Source organism: Pelodiscus sinensis, chromosome 3 (genome assembly GCF_049634645.1).
Source record: "Pelodiscus sinensis isolate JC-2024 chromosome 3, ASM4963464v1, whole genome shotgun sequence".
Lineage (NCBI taxonomy): Eukaryota > Metazoa > Chordata > Testudines > Trionychidae > Pelodiscus > Pelodiscus sinensis.
Genome location: NC_134713.1, coordinates 36,889,486 through 36,912,862, shown reverse-complemented (window position 1 = coordinate 36,912,862; position 23,377 = coordinate 36,889,486). Strand labels below are relative to the sequence as shown.

Genomic DNA, 23,377 nt, shown 5'->3' with positions numbered 1-23,377 from the left:
AAGCCTGTCTAAGATTAGCAAGACAGGATTTTTAATTACATTAATCATACTGAGGTTAGCCTCAGCTGGGTATGAGATAGCAGCTGTGTATACATCTCTATTAGTTTAGTCTCCTCTCTGAATTGCAAAAAGTTAACATACAAAAACAAACCAGACAGATGGCAATGTAGGGCAAATTGTTCCATACATCAGCCTAGGCTACCTTAAGAAAATCATATTGAGAAATTATTAGAATATAAAGTGAATGTTAATACATGTTTAAATAATGCTTATTGTAGCTCATTTCTGCAACTATTAAGCCTGCTATTGATCTGAAAAATTTAAATGCAAATTGTGCTTCAAAATGTGGTTCTCCCATTTCAACTCATTTGCTGAGTGGGATTGTGAATTGAAAGCTTTAGGTGATATGTATCTTCAAAACAAGTGATAATATGCATCAGTGACACTGTTATCACAATGCCACCTTCTGACATTAGTACATGTTAATGCTGCAATAAAGATCAATACAGTAGGTCACTATTTACACAGGACACTCTAGTAGGCTGTTAATTTAATCCACTGTAAGACCTACAAAATACAGATTTTCTGAGAAGCATGAATTGTATAGGTATTCTTATTGCAACTGATATGCGGAATCTAATATGCACTTGTCACTGGTAAGATTTTACAATGTTTGGCAGTCTTGCTTCAAATTTCCAGACCAGAGGACTTATTGCAGAATCCCATGAGTGGGCATGGTGCTGTTCTTCCTGAAAGCATGCTCTGCTGGGATACTTTTTTTTCATTTGCTATTTTCAGTCTGGAGCATTGTGTTTGCATCCCCATCTTCTCTCTCTTTACTAGGATTCAGTTTCCTCCTTAGACAATCACCAATTCTGCCATTATAATAGTCTTTTATTTTCACCAGCAAAAGCAAAACACCCTAGCCACCCAGCCAAGAAACCCAAGAGGAAGAGCAGGCAGTTGTAGTAAATGCCCGATGAAGTGAAAGAGGTATCTGACAAGTTACCTCCTGCCACATTCCAAAACCAACAAATTTCCCAATGAGGCCAGATAACTCAAACCTAAAAAACCCCTCACACCCTTCCCATTTGTACAATATTGTAATTAGCATGGAGGAAGGCAGGAAGGGGTCCTGTGTAAAGAAGAAAGCAGGTGCACAACAACATTGCCACTGGCACTGTGGCACATTTGCAATCTGTACTGCAACCGCTGTGAACAAGGAGAGGCCACTGGGACGTGGAGTCCACGAGCACAAGCACAGACAGCATGACATTCACAATGATGCAATCTCTATCCACGCAACTTTCACAGGCAGATATGCAGTCCTCAAGGTTCTCAGAGGGGATGGCATACGTATGCAGAGAGCCAGAGATCTTGGCGAGTCAGATTTCCTCATTAGGAAGGAAGTAGAGGATGCAGCCCCCAGAGATTAAGTGCTCACAACGTGACAGCATAAGGGTCTCTATTTCAGTTTCATTTTCAATCTGAATCAATCAGAGCACTTTCAATTCCAATCTGCTCGGAGTCATTTGTTATCAGAATTCAACGGGCCAAATGATAGTGGCTAGGCAGAGGGCTGGTTGGGATAATTATACCTATATTTTTATATCTTATAATTTAGACCAAAAATGGGACAATAATTTAAAAATAAACTTCTAGGCCCAGATTCTAATCTAGACAGTGTTATCTGTTAATGAGGTAATGATAAATAGTCACTTTGTATTTTGAGGTTTGAAACCAATCATTTTCTGGAACTGACTGTAATACCAGGAGACCATATCACTACAATCTTATTGTCTCTGGTCTGCTTACCTTCCTTTCAGGTGATTCTATTAGTTTCCATTCATTGAGTTTCAGTTGGTGAAGTTCATCAAACTTCATGCTGACATCTTCAATTGAAAGCTGTAATAAATCCCAGAATCCTGCTAGGTCCTGGGAAGTTGGTCTTGGCATGGCACTGGGGTCCTGAAAATACACGAGTGACTGAAAATACATGCCTCTCACACAATCCCAAAATCAGTAAGTTATACATTATATACAGATTCATGCAGCTTGTGTAGATTCTTCAGTCTAAAATCTCTGTGCTTTCAAATTGCATTAGTGATATCTGAGTAGAAGACAAAATGTATCATGTTATGAATTAATTGCTAACTCATGCTTATTGTTGCTATTACACTGTCTCAGGTCTTAAGGGTTTATGTATGGCACAAATATCTTATCCGAGACATTTTAAAAGATCTATTGATTGCAAAAGGGGCTGGGTAAGCTCTTCTTTCAAGATATTTTGATTAGGTTGTTTCTGTGCAAATGACAGGCAAGACAACTTAATGGAAAGCCAATAACAGTGGTAATGAGTTGGCCAGAAGTCCCTTCATCTGATTTTTAATCCATTTGGTTACTAAAGGGAAATTAGAAAATAAAACCTATTACAGGGGCATCACCCTTTGCTGTGCAAGCATTTGCTTGAGGATGCTAACCCAGGCAGGGACTAACTAGATGACTTTAAAGAAAGATGGCCTGAGTGGTAAATGTCTTTTTGAAAACAGCAATAAGGAATCTTTCTCTGTAGGCCACAGAGCAGTTGTAGAGACAATCTACAACCCCTAGAGTAGACTTTTGCAGCCTCCACACACACTGTACTTCAGTCTGTAGGGAGACAATGGCTGGTGAATCTGCATGGAAGCAGATCCATTGCCTCTATTCTTGCTCCCGAATCCTGCCAAGCAGCCTCTATCGAGTTGTACTGTACTTGGCACATAGCCCCTCCCAAGTTACTGTACAATTACAGGCAGAAGAACCACACTGGAATTGTGTGTGGAACTCTCCACGCCTGATAAGGAGGGGAAAGGACATCCCCCTTACTAGTGAGTAGGTCTCTAGTATACTTGACAGCCCTCCTTTTTTTTTATAGGAGCTCAGACAATTCAGTGTATAAGTCCCTGGGGTGCAGGGGAAGAGGGGAGATGCCGTTTAGATGGATTTAAAACATTTAATTTAAAATGTATGTTGAGTCAATCATAACTTGCAATATGTGCCCAAGAAAGTAACAGAGGCCAGATCCTGAACTAGTGTAAATTGGTGCAACTCAATTCATTTTAAGTTATGGATCCCCTATATGCAGTCCACCAGGTGTGTCTTGTGGCAATGTACACAGCATTCAATGTAGCTTATATTTCAATCTGTTCTTCCTCCACTACTACACCACAACTTTCTCAATCCTTCTTGTCATTTCCCCAGTTTACTTTATAGACCCAAAAAGATGCCTGCTGGAGGCTACTTATTGTGAGCTGTCACACCCTTCTGAATGGAAGGCAATGGGTCTTCTGTAACCCCCTGTGGAAGAAAACATTGTCCTCACTCTGAGTTTGTAAGCAACAAGTAGCCAGAGGCAGTTTTATTACGAGCTGCAGCAAGAGAAAAACTGGTTCGGACAGGGGGGGAAGCCCCCTCCTCTGAGGCAGATCTTCGAATACAAGCAATTATGAAGCAGTTTATATACTGTCTATTAAATATAATAACAATAACAATTAGTCTCCTTCCCATTACAAACACCAATGGTTAACAGTTATTTAGTTCCACCCAGATGCTCCTTATCTCAAGGTCCCTACCAGAGTCAGCATTCTATCCTTATCTCCGAATGGAGGCGAGAGGCGAAGGCAGTGTCTAATTACAGATCTCGTGTTGTCAGGCCACAGACTTAGCCTGACTCTTGCTCTCTTGTTAACAAGACCAAGATGGCTGCACACAAATTCCCTTATTCCCTCTTCCTGCCTCCACATCCCGTACACACAGCTCTGCTCATACCTATTTCAGTATAGTATATTTGCCAAGGTAGCTACTGTTGACTGGAGCTTGTTTTGCATTCTCTGGACCACAAGGGGGCTGCCTCCTGCTGCTAATATGTATACATCAATAATGTACATTATTTTCGACTGGGAACCTCAGCCAAAAGGTTAGAAACATCTAAGCTAGAAACATCTAATCTTGGAAAAGCCTTTTCAAGTTTGAATGTATTCAGAAACTTCTCGTTTGTTTGTATCTAATTTTGAATTCAGGCTTTGTTTCTAAAACTAGATTATTTATGGCTGCAACCTTTATCCTGCAGGGAGCAAAGAGCTAACAAAAAAGGTCGTGACAGAGCTTATGTGTTGGTCTGAAACCATGTCACCCTTGAGCTGTGATCTTATTCGATTTCACAAGCTGAGTAGGATCAGTGCTGAATAGAACATGGATGAGGAATCATCAAAGAAAACTCAGCAGTTACAATCAGTGGAGGGAGTGATTTGGTAATGAACCAACAATTCTCTTTGTAGGTGTAAGAGGGGCTAGATTCTCAATTGATAGAATTCAGCATAAATCCTTTGCGATGTGAATTTATATCAGCCGAGAGTCCTTTGTAAGAGAGGTTCATTATATTGGATACATTCTTTTTTGGGTAATTACATTCTGTCTACCTAAATCCTCGCTGTAGTTTCAGTTGATATAAGATCAAATTCCCCACTTCCTGTCCTAAATACTCTGTGCAGTTGGAAACCTGCTGTGTTTGTAAGTGGTGGATTTAATGCTAAATGACCTGTACCTGACTTGAGCTTCTATTGACTTCCGTGAGGTGGGATCAGGACCATGCAGAATAACTACTACCGGTGAAAAACTTAAAGAACAACAAATAGTCTAGTAGCACTTTAAAGACTAACAAAACATGTAGATGGTATCATGAGCTTTCGTGGGCCACTTTTTGAAAGAAGTGGGTTGTGCCCACAAAAGCTCATGATACTATCTACATGTTTTGTTAGTCTATAAAGTGCTACTAGACTATTTGTTGTTCTTTAAGGTTTTCCTGTTACAGACTAACTCAGCTACCCTTCTGAAGTTTTTGAACAGGCAAGGTACTACTGGGGATACACATTTAGTCAATACTTTACAAAATACAAACAAAAAAATTAAAAACAAACAAAACGTTAAATGTAAACAAAAGTGTACAACAAAATCAAACATACTAAAGGCTCAGTTTGGCAATACTTACTTCACATTTACTCCAAGGGTAGTTTTACCTTAGGATGTGCTGGAGAACAAACATTAGAGCTTGTCTACGCAATTAGACCATGGCAAGATGGGGTGTAAATCTATCCTGTTCTGGCCTACTGTGGCCTAACTGCCCATAGTGCTCCCTAATGAGATGTGTTAATAGTTCATTAATGATCTTTGAGTTAGGTCACTCCTGTTTCAAAGATGACTAAATCAAGGCACTTGAAAGAACTGTTGATATGCCTCAGGGGGGTGCATATGGACTATCAAAGCATGTCTGGCTAGTTCAAGATACACCCTGGCTTTCAGGGGTTTAATTGTTTTGTAGAGTTAGTTTATTAACATATCAGACAGCTATGCCACACTGGAGCTTTACCAGTCAAAAGCGGAAGAGAGAAAAAAATGCACACCATCATGCCATAAAAGTCCTTGCTTTTATATATTTTCCTATGATTTCTCCTGTAAGGAATTGCTAACTGTTCTGGACAGCCAATGTGTGTGCTGGACAGGCCATGCCTTTTCATCTCATTAAAATAATGCTCTTAACTACAGAAGCCAGAGAGTCCCACCTAGAGGTAATGAAGTGGGATGGAGGGCTAGGATTTCTTAATCCAAAAATGAATACTTTAGGCAGATAATGAGGGATACTTTAGATCTGCAGCAAAATTTCCTTCACCAGCAGACAAAAAGAAATCATACAACATATCTTAATACTTCAAATATAGTTGCTACCACTAGCCTGACTCAGTCATACAGTAATATCTATTAAAATAATATTTTTGAAGCAGATATTTTGATGCTTTCCTAATGTGGACCACATAGAATCATAGAAGTGAAGCACTGGGAGGCACCTCAGCAGGTCATCTATTCCAGTACGCTGCACTCTAGTAAGTAAAACTAGATCAATACTCACGGATATTTGTCTAAACAGTTCTTACCGTTCTTGATCAGATATCACTAAGGCTATGTCTATACTATTGGATTTTTTCGGAAACAGGTACGCAAATAGCGAACCGCAATTTGCATACCTTTTTCCAATTCTTTTTTCAGAAGAGATTTTTCCAACATTTGGCCTGTCTACATGGGGCCAAATGTGGGAAAAACCTCCTCTTTCAGAAGTGCCCTTATTCCTCATAAAATAAGGAAGACAGGGTTTCTGAAACAGTGCATCTACTCTTCCAAAAAAATTTTCAGAAGAGCAGACACAATCCCCGGATGTGGTGGAGTTTTTTTCAGGATGCCTCTGGTATCTCAGAAAAACTTCATAGTGTAGACATAGCCTAACTGAAAGAAAGACATTTTAAAATTACTTTTCCAATAACACTTCGGATACAGTTTTCAAACCCTGGATGTTTAACTTTGTAGATGACAAGCAACAAAATGTATGTCTGCAGTGTGAATATACTGTCATGACTTTAAGAGGTTAGTCAGTAAGGTTATGTATGTCTACAGTGTGAATATATTGTCATGACTTTAAAAGGTTATTCAGTAAGGTTATTCATAGTCACCTAAGTCATATTGTCTGTGTTACATATGCTGCAGAATTTAGCACTTTTTAAATAGCAACAGAGAGGGAAACAAAACACAAAAATTATATTCAGTGGAAAATGAATCTGAGGAAGTAGGAAAGGGTTTATCACAGATTACTTCACTAGAAAAAAATATGTTCTTGTGCAGATAAATATCTTGTACCCACAGTTTTTATATCACTGATAGCAGCTGGCATGTAAATGAAAATAACATTTAGATCTGAATTAGACTCTTGTGGACTTCCAAAACAATCATTTTACTAGATAATGTACTGTAGCTTCTCTAGCTCTAGGACTTCTTATATATAACTGGCTCTGCAAAATATGGGGCCCAGTGCTGCAAGAATTCCATGCATTAATTTCCCATTGATTTTACAAGATCAGACTTGTATGTATGCAGTTATATAACCAAAATAGGTTATTCTATTCTCTTTGTATTGCAGGCCTGCTGATAGGGCCCCAGGGCAGAACAGTCAATGGGTCCCTCATCCATGCACAAGTTGTACCAGTATGGTAGATGCTGCACCTGCGCTGGCTGGTGCCAGTGAGCTGCCAGCTGCAGTGCTAGCTGCGCTCTTCCACTTTGCCTAGGGCTTCCACATGCCCACCATGTGTCAATTGTCTAATCGCACAAACCTAAAGACCCTTGCTTTGGTCCTCTGTCCCATCCCTTCCCCGGAAGCTATGCACCGACCTGCCCCTTTTCTGAGGCCACACTCCCCACTCACTTCATCCTCTCCCTCTGTCACTTGTTCTCCACTAACCTCACTCACTTTTACCAGGCTAGGGGAGAGGGTTGGGTGTGGGTACGGGTGCAGGCTTTGGGAGGGAGTATGGGATGTGGATTCTAGTCTGGAGCAGGGTTTTGGGGTGCTGGGTTCAGCACTTACCTCAGAAAGTTCCCAAAAGTGACTGGCACATACTTCTGGCAGCATCTCCTAGATGGAGGGGGCAGGGGTGTCTCCACGTGTCGCTACCTGCAGGCACTGCTCCTGCAGTTCCCACTGGAACTGACCCTACTGGAGTTCCTGGCCAATGGGAGCTGTAGAGTTGATGCTTGGGGTATGCTGCCTGCTTCTGGGAGTGGTGCAGAATGAGGGATGGGAAGAGCACCTGTTTTAGCCCTGCTGCACCACTGCTAGTGGAGATGGCAGCAGGGGTCCCTTTTAAATCACCTGAGCACCTGGACCTCCTTTTCACCCCTTCCAGTCGGTGGGTCTCTTGCAGTATGACTTTAAATCAAGAGAAAACTTTTTCTCCCTCTACTAAGATTGCTGCCATTCTCATTTTAGATACAGAATGTTACAAAATAAAATCACACTGTCTTCTGTCTCACAGAGAGTTTATATTTGGCTATTTCTTTTAATCTGAAATAAAAGTTGCCTCGCCTTTGAAATTACATGTTTACTTTCTGGCCAGCATAACAGACCCCATGCTATATTATTGTGCCCAGATTCAACTGAAAAAGAAAAACCAGAATTCTGAGACAAATATGGGCTATAGAAACCCTCCAAAGTGAATTGTCAAGACTTCTACAACTGTATGCAATTGCAGGAACAAGATGGTTAAATCTGGCTCTGAACAAGGATGTTAAAACCATTTTTTGTGGATCTCTATAGGTATCAACTTGCTTAACCTAGCCACGTATATGTACGTAATGTAGTTGTGGCTGCCGGTCCCAAGATATTAGAGCGATGAGAGAGAGATGGGTAGGAATATTGACTTACCAGATTCTGTTGACAAAGCCAATAAAACTGCTGGAATTTCTGAGACATTAGGAGCTGTGCACTTCCAACAGCACTGCGGATCTTACCTAGAACTGAATAAGCAGAAAGGTTTTTGTCAACCAGTCTCTTTGAAGCAAAGTTAATGGAAAACTGTAATTAAGATACAAGAAGTGTTGAACTGAATTCCTATTATTTCACAATATTACTAAGTATTTTGTTATGTTTTTAGAAACCGTGTACACAAACTGCTTCTGAGGTTCTGCGGACATGTACAGCATTATACACAAATTCCTTAGTCCCAAGGCAATAATAAATAATACATTAATAATTGGAAAGAATGCAGGTAAGGTTGATTTAGAAACAGAGGGAAAGCGTAACACTGTCTCCACTTCCTAGAAGATCAAAGATTTGAGAAAACATTAAATAACTGGGGGTACGTCCACACTTGCTCCCTAACTGGAGATAGGGATGCAAATGTAGTGTACCGAAATTGCTAATGAAGCGTGGGATTTAAATATCCTGTGCTTAATCAGCATAATCTCGTCTGGGTGCCATTTTGAAATCATGTTATTGCGAAATAAAACACTCCGTGTAGCAGCGTTATTTGCGCTTCGTTAGCAATTTTAGTATACTACATTTGCATCCATATCTGATAGGGAGCAAGTGTAGATGTACCTTGGCTGAGTTTGGCACTGAGATTTTATTTTTAAGGCAAACGTTGATTTATACAGTCAATGACAAAAACAAAGTTCAGTCACAAGTATCATCATCCTGAAGTTATTTTAGAAAATGCTCTAGTCCCTACCCAGCAAGCACTTAAGTACACACTTAACTTTAAGCACTTCAGCAGGCCCATGAAAGTCAATGAGATCAGTGAATTGTCACAAGCACTGTTCTAAATTGTTATTCAGCTCCACAGTCCATCAGTTTTTCTAACCTTATCTCATAAGCACCATCAGGCACAGCTAACAATGCAGAGTTCAACCAAATCATATCTTTACTCTATAGTATCCACTGTCAAACATGGTTTATCTTTGACTCCAACGGACTTGGGATCTAGCCCAAGGAGTGTACGGTAGGCAAGGCTCTGTTAACTAGGCTGGGCTTATTCCTGGTATTAACATTCTAGTGACTAATTAACATAATACATAGTCTATAAAATATTAAGTGCCAACTTCTGTGCTAATATCTTAATATAAATAATTATGAATCAAGAATAATATTGTATTAGTTTTCTTTAAAATGTTGTTTCAATGCAAAAAAAAAGAATTTGTAAAATGGCATTGTGGAATTCTCTATTAATTGTCTTTGAATAATTATAAGACCATATATGTTCATCTGACAGGTAAAAAGACAATGCCTGCCTAGTAAACCCAGTCTGGGATACCAGAATCAAAATGTGTTCTCTATTGGTGAAATCCAACCCCCTCTGGAGTTTTGCCATTTCAGTGGAGCCAGGACTTCGCCCTCTAGTTCTGGAAACACAAAAGATAAAGATCCTTCATTGGGAACTCCACTAATACTTCCATGGGTGCTGCCCTGACCCTGAACAGACCCTAACTCACGTGATCATAGCTGTACTGGCTGCGCACTGCTAACAAAAGTAAAATGCATGTGAAATCCCGTTCCACAAGAATCTCAAAGGAACCTCAGCCTCAATGCCTCTCAGGGATCTTCCTGGAATGGTGCAGGTAAAATGCTGACCCCCCACTTAGGACTGTGCATGAAGGCCTCAGTACAACAGAGCACATAAGCATGCATGCTTAACTGTAAGATGTGTTTAAACTCTGCTGATTTCAATGGGATTATCAGAGTTGCTCATCCCTTTAAGAGATTAAGATGTCTCTATCTAACAAAAGAAACACTTTTCACAACCCGACTGAAATTATGGAACCACAAGTCAGGTGGAAAAGCGGCTCAGGACAGTCAAAACCATTGGACAGCAAGCCACTTAAGCGGCTGATAAATTGGCAGGCCCAGGAGCCCAACTACAGATGACTCAGGGGTTACTGCAGAAAGAGGTGTGCCAGACACTGAGACTATGTCTACACTAAACACATTTTATGTCACAGAGGGTGTGTCTAGACTGCAGGGTTTTTTTTGAAAAATGGCTGTTTTCCAAAAAAACCTTCACTTATGTCCACACTGCTATTTGTGTTCTTTTGAAAGAAAATCAAAAGAACGCAGGGGTTTTTCTGATATTGGTAAATCTCATTCTATGAGGAAGAATGCCTTTTCCGAAAGAGCTCTTTCAGAAAAAGGTGTGTGTGGATGGGGAAGAGGGAGTTCTTCCGAAAGAAGAGGAAAGAGGAAAAAGCACAGGTGCCCTGTTGGCCATTCCATCCATAGTAATCACAACTTATGGGAGATAGCATCCTTTCAGTGTGGACGCTATCTTTCGAAAAAGCAGATCGCTTTTTCAATGCGTGCTTTGCAGTGTGGACACTCTCTTTTGGAAGAAGTTTTTTCAGAAGATCTCTTCCAAAAAAGCTTCTTTCGAAAGAAGCTTGAGCAGTCTAGATGCACCCTGAGGGATGTGCATAATGTCAGTATAAGTGCTAGTGCTCACAGGGCTATGTTGGCAGGAGAGCTTCTCACACCTATATTGATCCTGCAGCTTGTGGGAGTGGCTTTTTTATGCCAATGGCTGTCCTGTTGGCACAGAGCGTCTTCACCATGCATGCTGCAGTAGCGCAGCTATATCAATACTGCTGCACCACTGCTGCATTGTTAAGGGTGTAGACATGGTTGATTGAGGATGAGAAGATGTAATAAAAGGAACAGACATGTGAAGGTGCCAAGCTAAACCGAAACCTTGAAAAAGGGGTCTTCAATATAAAAGACAGACAGAAAGAACTGCAATATCTGCTTGCATTGGAGATGCAAACAACTATGGAGACAAGTGCAAACACATTGAAATAAAAATATGGGAGCAAGAGAGAGACACCCTCTGCCTGAGCAAAGCAATGCAGGAAGTTCTGAAACAGAAGCTAAAGTTAGAGAATGTCAAATGAACCTTGGAAGAGCAGGTAACCAAGCTGGATAAGGAGCTGGAGACTGACTCGTGAACACCTGAAAGTGGCCCATGAGGCAGTCACCCAATACGTCCTGTTAGAAGCATCTGGATTATGTAGGAGTGCAGGAAGTGAAGACCAGAAAGAATCATGTAATAAGCTGGCGAGCACAGAAATGGTGGCTTGTGCTCATACAAGGGGCCTGACTGACACGTCAGACCTGCAGAAAGGCATTCGAAGAGAAACTGTCAACTGCTTGAACAAGAATTGGGTATCCCACAGTACAAACACTAATATCTCATGTACAATAGACACTTCAATAATGGCAATAGCTCTCTCAGCTACACACTGCAGAGCTCCACATTAATGGACAAGAATAAGCTGGAGAGGACAGGCTACCGTTGATAGGAAACTGTGAAATCCTGGAACTTCAGATGTAGATGGCTCTGTAGTGGAGGGAGCTGGAAGAGACAGGTTTATCACATGAAAGGATCATGGTGTAAGCAGTAAAGTGGGAGCAAGGGCTGGCCTCCTCAAAACTGAAAATGAGACTGGGGTTCAGCTGTTTTTGCTGCTGCAGAAGAAGTTGACTAACATTCAGAAACTGCTTCAGGTTCCTCTGGGGTTCATGTCCCACTTGGCTAAAGATAAAGATTGGAATCATGTGAGGTGAGACCACATAAGATAGAGCATGGAGGCGTATGAGTTTGCAAAAGCTAAGAACAGCCCTGTGATAGATCTAAAAACTTGGGATCACAGATTGCAAGGCCAAATTACAAAAACAGGTCTACTCCAAGGTACGAGGAACAAGAGAGAGTTACAAAAAACTGTTCAAATGGGACTGCTGGTTTAGGAAGTTCAGAACTGAGTGCTGTTGAATGGATTGTTAATGCCGTAGAAAAGAGCCCAGCCCTTAGTATTAGAAAAGCCTCAAAATGAAGTGGGACTTGGACAGAGACATTTTTAATTCTAAGGGCTATGCCTGAGACTGCAAGGGACAGTCCTCCCCCAAAGACCAACCTGCTGCCTCAAGTCAGTTCAGCTGTGGTGAAAATTCTGCGTTAACCACAATGGAAGTAGCTTGGGAACAAAACATTCAGGGAACACAAGATGTGGTGAATTATGACAATCCAGGAATTGAGGCATATAATTCACTGTATGAAGCACTTCCAACACAGTGGAACCCAAGTTCTGGAAATATCATATTTTATTGAAGAGGGGTGGATCATTGCCAAAGATTTAATAGTATTACTGGGTGCTGAACAGAAAGTTCCCCAAAGCTCAAGAATATGACCAAGTCTTATACAGTGGCGACCCTATCTTTTGGGTATAGGCCAGTTCCGTAAGGGAGGTGGAGGGAGAAGGGACTATCACGGGGTTGCTTTAAGAGGAGTGCAGGCCCAGCCTATACTTGATGAGCTAATGTGCAGCGCACATCTCGGCAGTTAACTGGATAACGAACACCTAGGCCTATTAATAGGTTAGCAGAGCTCAGTAACAAGAGATGCTCACAGAGACAAACTCTCCTAATGGAGACGAATTCTCAGGATTAAAAACCACAAGCCCAAAGGGTGTACAACCTCTGAGCCAGGGATACTAGAACTGAAAACCACAAGCCCCAGGGAGGGGAATTCTGCAGGCCCTAGGCCAAGGGCAGAGCACAGGACAGAGAGGCCAGAACTCAGAAACGCAGGCTCCAAGGAAGAGGGTCATGAAACCTCCTGAACCCAAAGGGAGAGACTTTCTGGTTTATTTTGGGTATAATAAAATAGAACCAACAGCAGGAGAATTTTGTCCTACATCTGTTTGAACTCTGTGGAGTTCTTACAGGGCTCTGAGAGAAGGGAAACTAAGGCAGTGTGTAAAGTGCTTTGCTAACTCAAGGCTAACAAACAAAATATATATGGATGAGTGGTCCCTCTGAAGGCAATAGACTATTTACATACTTAAAGCCACACATGTTCTTAAGTATCTTGCTGAGTCAGGGTTGTGAGTAGTCCCATTGACTCTACTGATCTCCTTTTATGCTTAAATTTATGCACATAAATAAGTTTTTACAGGACTGGGGTCTAAAATGTTGGATTTTTCTGTTACTAGTGCTTGTTATATAAAGTTACAAATTTGCTTACATTTGGTGAATGAGGACCTCTGTGCTGCAGATAGACTTAGGTACAAAGAAACTTAAACTTATTATAGCACTCAGATTGGTGGATGAATATATATTATTTAAACACTATCTTTTATTTATAATCTTTACTGATTTTATTTACATTTAAATAAGTAAGTCAGACTTAGAAAAGTTATAACAAGTGGGAATCTCTCTTATTCATGCCTCTGCACTTCACTGTAATTAAATTAAAGTATTAAAATACTTCCATTCATAATCTTTAGCACAGTATTAATAAACATCCAAAGCCTTGTTATTAATTTCATGCATTGGGAAGTTATTCTGATGAGTGCAGATTGATTATTTCCAGGAAGGGATGATGAACGTTAGAGACTATAGATGTTGAGATGTTGGCAATGCATAAAAAGAATTTTGCTAATCAATTAACAATGATAAAATTAGTCAATATAGCTATCATTTCCATACAAGAAAAGCCTACTAAAGAAAATCAAGCTTGCACAGGTAAGCACTCAAAAGTCAGGAAATGGTCATGCAACTTTAGCTCTACTCCCACATGAATATGAATAGAATACACTCTTTAATTAACTAACTAAACTTATCCCATTGAGTGCCACTATTTAGAAGTCTTTTCCTGGTCCATCTGATGAAATGGGACTTGTACACTGACGTTAGCAGGAGTAGGATGAGGTCGTAAACAGAGATTGTGAACATTATTTTTATACACAAATAATGCCACAGAAATTTTTCCACATGGACCAAGCATGTTACAATAGTATAGAAAAAACCCTGTACAATGATAGATTATATTATTTGAAATAGGTGATGTAGTCATATAATTAAATATAGTTTTATATCACCTGTGCACAAGGGGTCAGGTAAATATGGATTTACACACAAGTAACCATGATTCTACTTAAGCATTACTGCTGATAGGTTAAAGTAGTTCTGCTCAGTTGCCATAGATATGACAATAATGAGGAAACTACCAATAATAAATCTGTTTCTGAACCTCTTAAAATGCTGTAATTTTTGAATTCTCAGTCATTAACATTTAAGTGTATATATATGTATTTATGTATGAGGCACGTGGTTGCACATGGTTGCACTCATGGTTATTATATGTGGTTATAGTTACTGAAGTAAATATACTCTCCTAATTCTATATGAAAGTTTTCATTTTGATTAATCCATTTCTAATCTCCTGTGCCAGTGAGTAAAGCATATTCAGTACTTACCGTATAACTTTTAAAAATGTAAATCTTCCTACTGAACTCAAATCTCTTTCACATGATTTTTAGCACTATGTATAGGTTTATTAGCATGACAGGGCATTTTACTGCAGCACAAGTGTCAATTAATAATGTCATATAATATAACTACTTTATTTCAATAACTATAACCACATAAAACCATGAGTGCAACCCACATGCAACCAGGGGTAGCAACTGCATAGGAGGATAGGGTCATAATTCAAAATGATCTGGACAAACTGGAGAAATGGTCTGAGGTAAATACGATGAAGTTTAGTAAGGACAAATGCAAAGTACTCCACTTAGGAAGGAACAATCTGTTTCACACATACAGAATGGGAAGCGACTGTCTAGGAAGGAGTACTGCAGAAAGGGATCTAGGGGTCATAGTGGCTGACAAGTTAAACATGAGTGAACAGTGTGACGCTGTTGCAAAAAAGCAAATATGATCCTAGGATGCATTAAAAGGAGTGTTGTGAGCAAGACACGAGAAGTCATTCTTCTCCTCTACTCTGTGCTGATCAGGCCTCAATTGGAGTATTGTGCCAAGTTCTGGGCACCACATTTCAAGAAAGTTTTGGAGAAACTGGAGAAGGTCCAGAAAAGAGCAACAAGAATGATTAAAGGTCTAGAGAACATGACCTATGAAGGAAGACTGAAAGAATTGGGCTTGTTTAGTTTGGAAAGGAGAAGACTGAGGGGACATGATAGTGATTTTCAGGTATCTAAAACGGTGTCACTAGGAGGAGGGAGAAAAATTTTCTCCTTGGCCTCTGAGAATAGGACAAGAAGCAACGGGCTTAAGCTGCAGCAAGGGTGGTTTAGCTGGACATTAGGAGAAACTCCCTAACTGTCTGAGTGGTTAAACACTGGAATAATTGCTTAGGGAGGTTGTGGATTCTCCATCTCTGGAGATATTTCAGAGCAAGTTAGATACACATCAATCAGGGATGGTCTAGACGATACTGGATCCCGCCGTGAGGGCAGGGGACTGGACTCAATGACCTCTCAAGGTCCCTTCCAGTTCTAGTGTTCTATGATTCTATAACTCTTCTACGAGAATGAAAGATTAAAAATATGGGGCATTTGTCAGTGGAATGCTTTGGAAATCATAGAACTAAACCTTTGTCTACTGAATCCAGGGGAGTTTTGCCATTGATCTTAACAAGGGCAGGATCAAGCCTATCCCTTGAGTCTTGCATAATGGACAAAGAACACTAGAGAGTCTTGACTATATACCAAACCAATTACAGGACTATGTAGCACTTTAACGACTAACAAGATGGTTTATTAGATGATGAGCTTTCGTGCGCCAGACCCACTTCCTCAGATCAAATAGTGGAAGAAAATGGTCACAACCATATATACCAAAGCATACGATTAAAAAAATGAACACACATGAAAAGGACAAATCAAATTTCAGAACAGAAGGAGGATGCGGGGGAAGGAGGGGAAAGGTAAATGTCTGTGAGCTAATGATATTAGAGGTGATAACTGGGGAAGCTATCTTTGTAATGGGTAAGTTAACTAGAGTCTTTGTTAAGACCCCGGCGTAAAGTGTCGAAGTTTAGCATGAATAACAGTTCAGAGGATTCCTTTAAAGTGCTACATAGTCCTGTATTTTGTTTCAGCTACCCTAGACTAACACAGCTACATTTCTACCAAACCAATGACATTCTAGCTGCTTTTTAAAAATGAAAGTGGGGAGACGTCTCAAATCTGCAGTGAAATCTTGCATGGAACTCTCAAAAGCACAGCTTGCTTAATTTTAGCCTGGGTAATCCCACATCTTTTCACACTATTGAGATGTTACCTAAATGACAAATTTCCATGGAATTAATCTTGCATTATGTCTACTGTCACAAAGGTTGCACAATGGAAGCCTTGGAAATAGAATAAGACTATATGTAGATCCATTTTCCAGCTGAGTGAAGGAGGTTTCAAAGAGGAGAAAATTTAGCCAGAACACGTAATAGGCTAAGAAGGATTCATAGATTCCATTATATTACACAGAATTGGCTTTAAAATTCTGTTTTGGGGAAACCGTTTTTTTTTTAACCATTTAATTGATTTTATATTTAAATTCAAACAGATGTTGATGGTCTTGATACCAGAATAGAAAAGGTAAAATATGCAAATAAGCTGTTTAGCTGAAATAAAACATAACTTTTATTTGGTGAGACATACCTGGAAAGGTTTTATGACTTACGAATTGATGGACATACTAAAATGCACTAGTTGACCTTTTCAGAAAAATATGGGGGATATAGCCACATCTCTTCCATTAATATATATTGTTAAATTCCTTGCACTGCTTGGGAAATCTCAACCATTACATTTAGGAAATATATCCCCAAAGCACAGACTCAAGAAGTTGACAACCCCAGTTACACACTCATCTTGCTCTCTCTCTCCTTCCCTTCCCCCAGCCAGGCATCAAGTGTTATGCTAATACTTTCACTTAGGAAACATTTTTTCCTCTCCACTGACCAGTGTTAGTTTTTAAAAGCTCTGGAGTACTTCATCCAACTTTCATCACTGAGGGAAGGGTCACTTCACTGTAGCTCAAGGTGGCTGCAGTGAGAAGAGAAGGTAAAATAAACTTGTTCATTTCTAATGAGAAATTTATTTTGCTGCTATTAGTATTTGCTGCTGTGAATTGTGAGCCACTGTGTTACCTCTTTGCCTCAGCAAGAATGAGCTTTGCTGGCAATTAGACTGTGTCAGCTCCCGGTCACCGTAATATGTCTCCTTCATCAGCAAACCCCCGAAGGCTCTCCTGTCCCAGAACTTGTCTAGCAGGTAATGATCAATGAAATTCAGCTACTGAGTGCCCCAGAGATGTTTCTCTGCAATGCACAGCCCCTTCCACAGACTATATTAAGATTGCTGTTCTGTTACTGACTCAGTACATCACCCTTTCCTTCAAACGCAGTACAGAACTGGTTTATAATAAAAGTAAAAAACTAAAAGAGATAAAGGTAGAGATGGTTACAAGCAAATAAAAAGTGAAAACATGCATCTAAAAGTCTAAATCTTAATCTAGTTAGATACAAGCTTTGTTCAAGAAAGGGTTTTTTACCCCTATTCTCCTTTTCAACATTTTACTGGCCAGGACACATTAAAGATATCAAATACGTTGGTTCTTTGTCTCCTAAGGTGAAGGATCAAGTTGAAATCTCTCTCTTTTCCTTTTATCCCAAAGGGATGTCTCTGTCATATAAATCAGGATGGCCTCCTGGGGGTTCAGTCTGATGTGTCAAACTGAGGTGCAGGAGCCATGTTAATCTCCACCTTTTGAGTTCAGGACTGGGGGAACCTCTGCTGGCTTAGCTCAGTGGCTTTGTTTACCACTAATAGATAAACTGAGGTTTGTCTAACACAGACCTGTTTATCATCTTTATTTAGACTAGACTATCTTGTCTTAAACATGTTTGAGTAACACCATACAGAGGGAATTTCTAATGTCACATATAAGGTTAACACATGCATTTTACAATGGTATTAATAATCAGAATGTTTCTGGCTTTCATATGATGTCTTACTTATACTTTGTATAAGTATCCTTGCAACTGTGTGTAGGATGTGACTACAGGGCTGCCTAGGGTCACAGCATTGGGTACAATATCCAGATTAAGTTGGGTGGCTACACTGAGGCAGAATAAAAGTGGTTTTGGACTAGGCATATTTATGTAGGATGCTATAGGAATTGTGAGTGTATATGAGTGTTTATTATATACTTTTCCTCATCTGTTTATTTCCATAAATTGGAATGTGGGTGGCTTTGGCTGTTGGTTTGCATTTATACTGTTACATTACTTGAGATTCATGGAGGAATTGTGCACCACTGTGCACACACAGAATTCATGTGCCCTCAGATTTTTTTTTTCTGCTGCACAAAATACAGACAGCAAGGCACAAAGTTCTATCTTTTGCCCACAAGGGGCCTCTCTATAAACAGGACAGAGGGCAGCCAGCTCACTGGCTGTAGCAGTGAACTACAGAGGGAGGGAGGAAGAGGAGATTGTGTTCCTCATAATACTTGCCTGCAAGGCCAGGTCAGGAGGCACATACCGCTAGACAGAGCAGAGTACATGGTGTTTCTGGGGAGTCACTTAGACAAGTACAGAATGGTTAGCGAATGTTGGCAAACTGGGGTGGGAGCTGAATGGAAGTGGGGTGCAGGGACACATAGTGACAGGGAACTTGCAGGGACATATAGGGACATAGGTAGATGTGCCTCAGTGACTGGGAGAGGCTAAGGGTCAGCCAGGACCTGCATGGGGGAGGCTCTGCCAGTACCTAACAATCACCCCTTCCCTCCCAACAGTACCCTATTCTGTACTTCTATACCCAATAAGCCTTCAGATTCCCCCTCCAGGCTTCTTTCCAGGAATGACTTCCCTCTCTTTCAGCTCCTCTGTTACCTTTGACTCCCCCAAATCTTTGCACTGCATCTGACAGGTATGGGAAACTCATCTCAATATAATACAGGCAGTCCCCGGGTTACATGGATCCGACTTACATCGGATCCCTACTTACAAACGGGGTGAGGCAACCCCGCACTAGCTGCTTTTCCCCCTAGCAGACCAGGGAGACGCAAAGCTAGCGCCCCACTCAGCAGACTAGGGAGATGCGGAGCGGCTTCTCTCAGCAGACACCTCAGCTTGAGAATAAAGGACTGAGGGAAGTGAGGTGTGGGAGAATAAAACTGAGCTCTGGAGAAATGTTTGGCTAGTTTCCCCTACAATATGTACCAGTTCCGACTTACATACAAATTCAACTTAAGAACAAACCTACAGTCCCTATCTTGTACGTAACCTGGGGACTGCCTGTAGTTTAAATGAATGATTATTCCAAGTTCTATAGTAATATGCCTAGTAAGGAATTGCTTGTCAAAAAAAAAAAAAAAAAAAAAAAAACTCCTTTGTCTTTTTTCATCATCTGTATTGTCACAGAGATACTTGATGGGTATTTTGAAATAAATTACCAAAATAATTGAAACTAGTTTGATTATATTGTGCTATTTTGACACATAAAATATGCAGAATTTTAAAAAATGGTGATAGTTTTTATTTTTTGGGTGCATAACGCACTCACAAGTAACAATGTGCATATGTAGTAACTGCTTGTTAATTTCCAGATAATTAAGGAACAGACCAAATATGGAATTTAGGAGCACTGCATCTCTGGTCTTGTGTCACAGGGTCCCTATCTCCCACAATTCTAGTGACCTTTAGACTTACTTACTCACTGCCTTATTGTGCACGTTTCCCAATTCCTGTTAAAAACCACTATACTACAACACTTCTCCGTGCCACATTGGTTTTGTCTCTCTCTTTGCTGTGGAGCTTTGATTATGTATAGTGATATTTTCATTACCATGCACCCAACACTGTTACTCTAAACATGGTTTCCCAGACAAAAACCTGATACACTTATTACTACAGTTTAGAAACATATATCTTTGCAAAGTACCATGGGGGTATTTTCCCAATGAATGTGGTCAAATGAATTACTCTGGAAACAACCACAATTTTCTAACTATAAAAACATCAATATCTACTCACATAAATAATAAAGGAGGTTTACAGAAATATATCTTTTGGGATAGATTACAGTTAATGGAACAAACAGACAAAGAAACAAATAAATAAATAAAGAGATGGGCTTCAAGACATGAAAGGTTAGTTTTGCTGCAGTGATTATTCCTTCCTTCTCTAAGACTCCATGAATGAAGATCTTAAAACAACTTTATGGGAGAAAGGCTACAGTAAAAGAAAAAAAAATCAATAAGGCAATCAAACAGTTTTCTAAGATCTCAAGGCTATTGCACTGGCATACAAAGTGAAATTGCATTTTACAACATAACTATTTTAGGCCCTCTTTTTCAAGATTATCTGTGAAATATAAACGGTAGTGTAAAGTGCGAGGTTTGCCTATGGGATATACATCTATATCTACCCTAGAGGTACAGTTAATATATCTGACACTCAGATATGGGATTCAGCATTGACAGTGCTATTTTGAATGGGCAAACTTTGCTGTGAAGTTTCTTGGGTATAGTATGTTCCAGTGGAAGATGGAAAAATACACTTGGCTGCCTCTGTCCCAGGCACTTCTGATTATTTTCTTCATGGAACTGCCAAATGTTTAAATACATCAAGATAAATTTCATGCTGTGTTATCACTGAACCTTGGGCATGGTGGATAGAATACTGTTCAGTCTGCCAAGGTCTAAATGTGCGCTGCAATGTGTGAAAAAGATCCAAAATGAACAAAATTATTCATGCAGAAGACTCAAAATGCTGTGGAATTCATTCCTTTAATACAAATAACACTTCTGATAACTTGAGCTTCATGATTCTTTTTTTCCCTGAAATAAATCATAGCAATACAAATTTATAGCTAATGTATGTAAATTTGGGAGTAAAATGAGGGATGTCCATTGAAATGGGGGACATTTGAGACATATGGCTATATAAAGCAGAAGTATGAATGCCATATGTTACAATTAGTTGGAGCCAAAATCTGCTCTCTGTTACACCATGTAAACCTGTAATAACTCAATTGACTTCAGTGTCAGCAACAGCAGAATCTCCGCCAAAGTACAATTCTCTGAAACATTATCCTGTAAAAACAGCATTGCAGGGAGTCCATGTTTATTTTGTCTAAGTGACTTCATATTGGCAACAAGGGGCTGGGATTTCTCCTTCTTTTGCACCAGTAATAGAGTTGGTCAGCAAATGGGAAAAATAAAATAATGAAATTTAATTCTATTTTCCTTCACATTTATTTTTGTTGAAATTGTCTCACTAGGGCCTAAACAGCAATAAAATGTTCCAAGCTAAATGATGCCCTCATTTACATCTCTGCAAAACAATTGTCTGAGAAGTATGCCCCTGGTTACACCTGTGCAGCACTATACTTTATGGTAATCTGAACAGCAGGGTGCTATAAGCACGTTCAGAATTCAGATATCAATATTAATCCAAAATGACATGCCCAAGATTCCTAAGGTATTTAGAAGACAGTTTTATGTTCCAGAAAGTAACAACCACAACAAAACAAAACCTGGCTGCTTCTAACAGTTGAAGACTGAAGAGTGACTGAGAGTAACAGATAAACTTGGAATCTGTGCCTTTGTGCTACTGCATCAAAGCAAACAATTTATAAATTGCAATAGCATAAAGGCATTAGATTTCTAGGAACTGAAATATCTGATGAACAAGGTACATGAGAAAGAGTATTAAAAAATCCACTAGAATCATAGAATCATAGAGCTGGAAGAGACCTCAGGAGGTCATCAAGTCCAGCCACCCCGCCCAAGGCAGGACCAATCCCAACTAAATCAACCCAGCCAGGGCTTGGTCAAGACTCTTATGGAAGAAGTTTGCGGAGTCCACTCTTTCATCTAACATCCACTCTTTCAAAAGCACAATATTATAAAATAAATACATATATAACAACAATAATAATAATAATAATAATAATATAACAGCACCTAAAAGTTCACAGAATGAAGGCAAGCTTCTTGGTCTGAATTGCTTACAGTCCAATATCAGACATAACACAATGAAAGAAATGACAAAAGAGCAAAGGAGGGGGTTGTGGTGGAAAGACTGGCCTTGCAGCAGTATGATAATGCAATTACTCAGCAAAGGCTTGTGCGCAGCACGGCGGAGCAAAATCATTAAGAATAAAAATTAATTAACAATAAAACAGACTATTTTTCCTCAGAAAAAGAAATAGGAAAGGGACAGTGGATTGTGTGACAGTACAGAGATATGAGGGCAAAACATGACTCTGACATGGAAGAGAGGAAGTAGTCAGACAAGAACATTCAGAATATGTGGGTAACAAAAGTCTAAATGAATTGTTCCTGTCCCTGAGGAAGTCTGAACTGAAAAAAACAAAACCCAAATTGGTTGGGAAAGGTACATTGTTATAGTGGCAAGGAGTCCTGTGGCACCTTATAGACTAACTGAAGCATAAGCTTTCATGGACAAAGACCCACTTCGTCAGATGCATGTGACGAAGTGGGTCTTTGCCCATGAAAGCTTACGCTCCTACACGTCAGTTAGTCTGTAAGGTGCCACAGGACTCCTCGCCACTTTTGCAGATTCAGACTAACACAGCTACCCCTCTGATACTTGTACATTGTTAAGCAAATGGAAAACTAGCTAAAAAAGCTTTAGATAAAAAACCTGTCAACAAAGGCTAAAAGATACTTGGCAGTGGACAGAGTTGTGGGGAGGCATCTAAAAGTCAAAACACTTTTATTTATCTGCATCATTAATGCCAACATGGTTCTTGCTCCAAAAAGCCTGCATCACTTTTTATTTCACTCCATCACTTCTTTTATGGTGTCCACAAGAAATGAACTAATAATAACGATTCTCTACAAAAAAAGCAGCAACAAAACGAAACTGAATCATCTAAAAGCGCGCATGCCCAAATAACTATCAAATTCTGTTGCTATAACTAACCATTGTCTTTCCTTACCCTGCTTCCTCTCCAATTTTTGTTTCCCCACCATCTCTCCAGCCCCTTTATGGCTGGAAAAGAGCTGGAGTAGAGTAAAACGGTTCTAAAAGCCCTGGATCCAGCTGAGAGAAAAATGTTGTTGTGCAGAACTGCAGATGATGCCCTGGCATAGAATTGGCTGAAAGGGTTTGTCGGGATGGAGCTCAAGCACTGA

The 23,377-nt window shown here is 39.9% G+C and overlaps 1 protein-coding gene across 5 annotated transcripts in view; it reads right to left on the bottom strand.

The window, feature by feature from the left end:
• Positions 1-23,377, bottom strand: part of DLGAP2 (DLG associated protein 2) — a 667,152-nt gene that overhangs the window by 2,895 nt on the left and 640,880 nt on the right. For all 5 annotated transcript variants that reach the window (XM_075923575.1, XM_075923576.1, XM_075923577.1 and 2 more), the window contains 2 exons: positions 8,285-8,376; positions 1,816-1,968 (listed from right to left, as the gene is read on the bottom strand). In XM_075923575.1, coding sequence (XP_075779690.1) covers positions 1,816-1,968; positions 8,285-8,376 — 245 coding nt within the window. The remainder of the gene's footprint in view (positions 1-1,815; positions 1,969-8,284; positions 8,377-23,377) is intronic.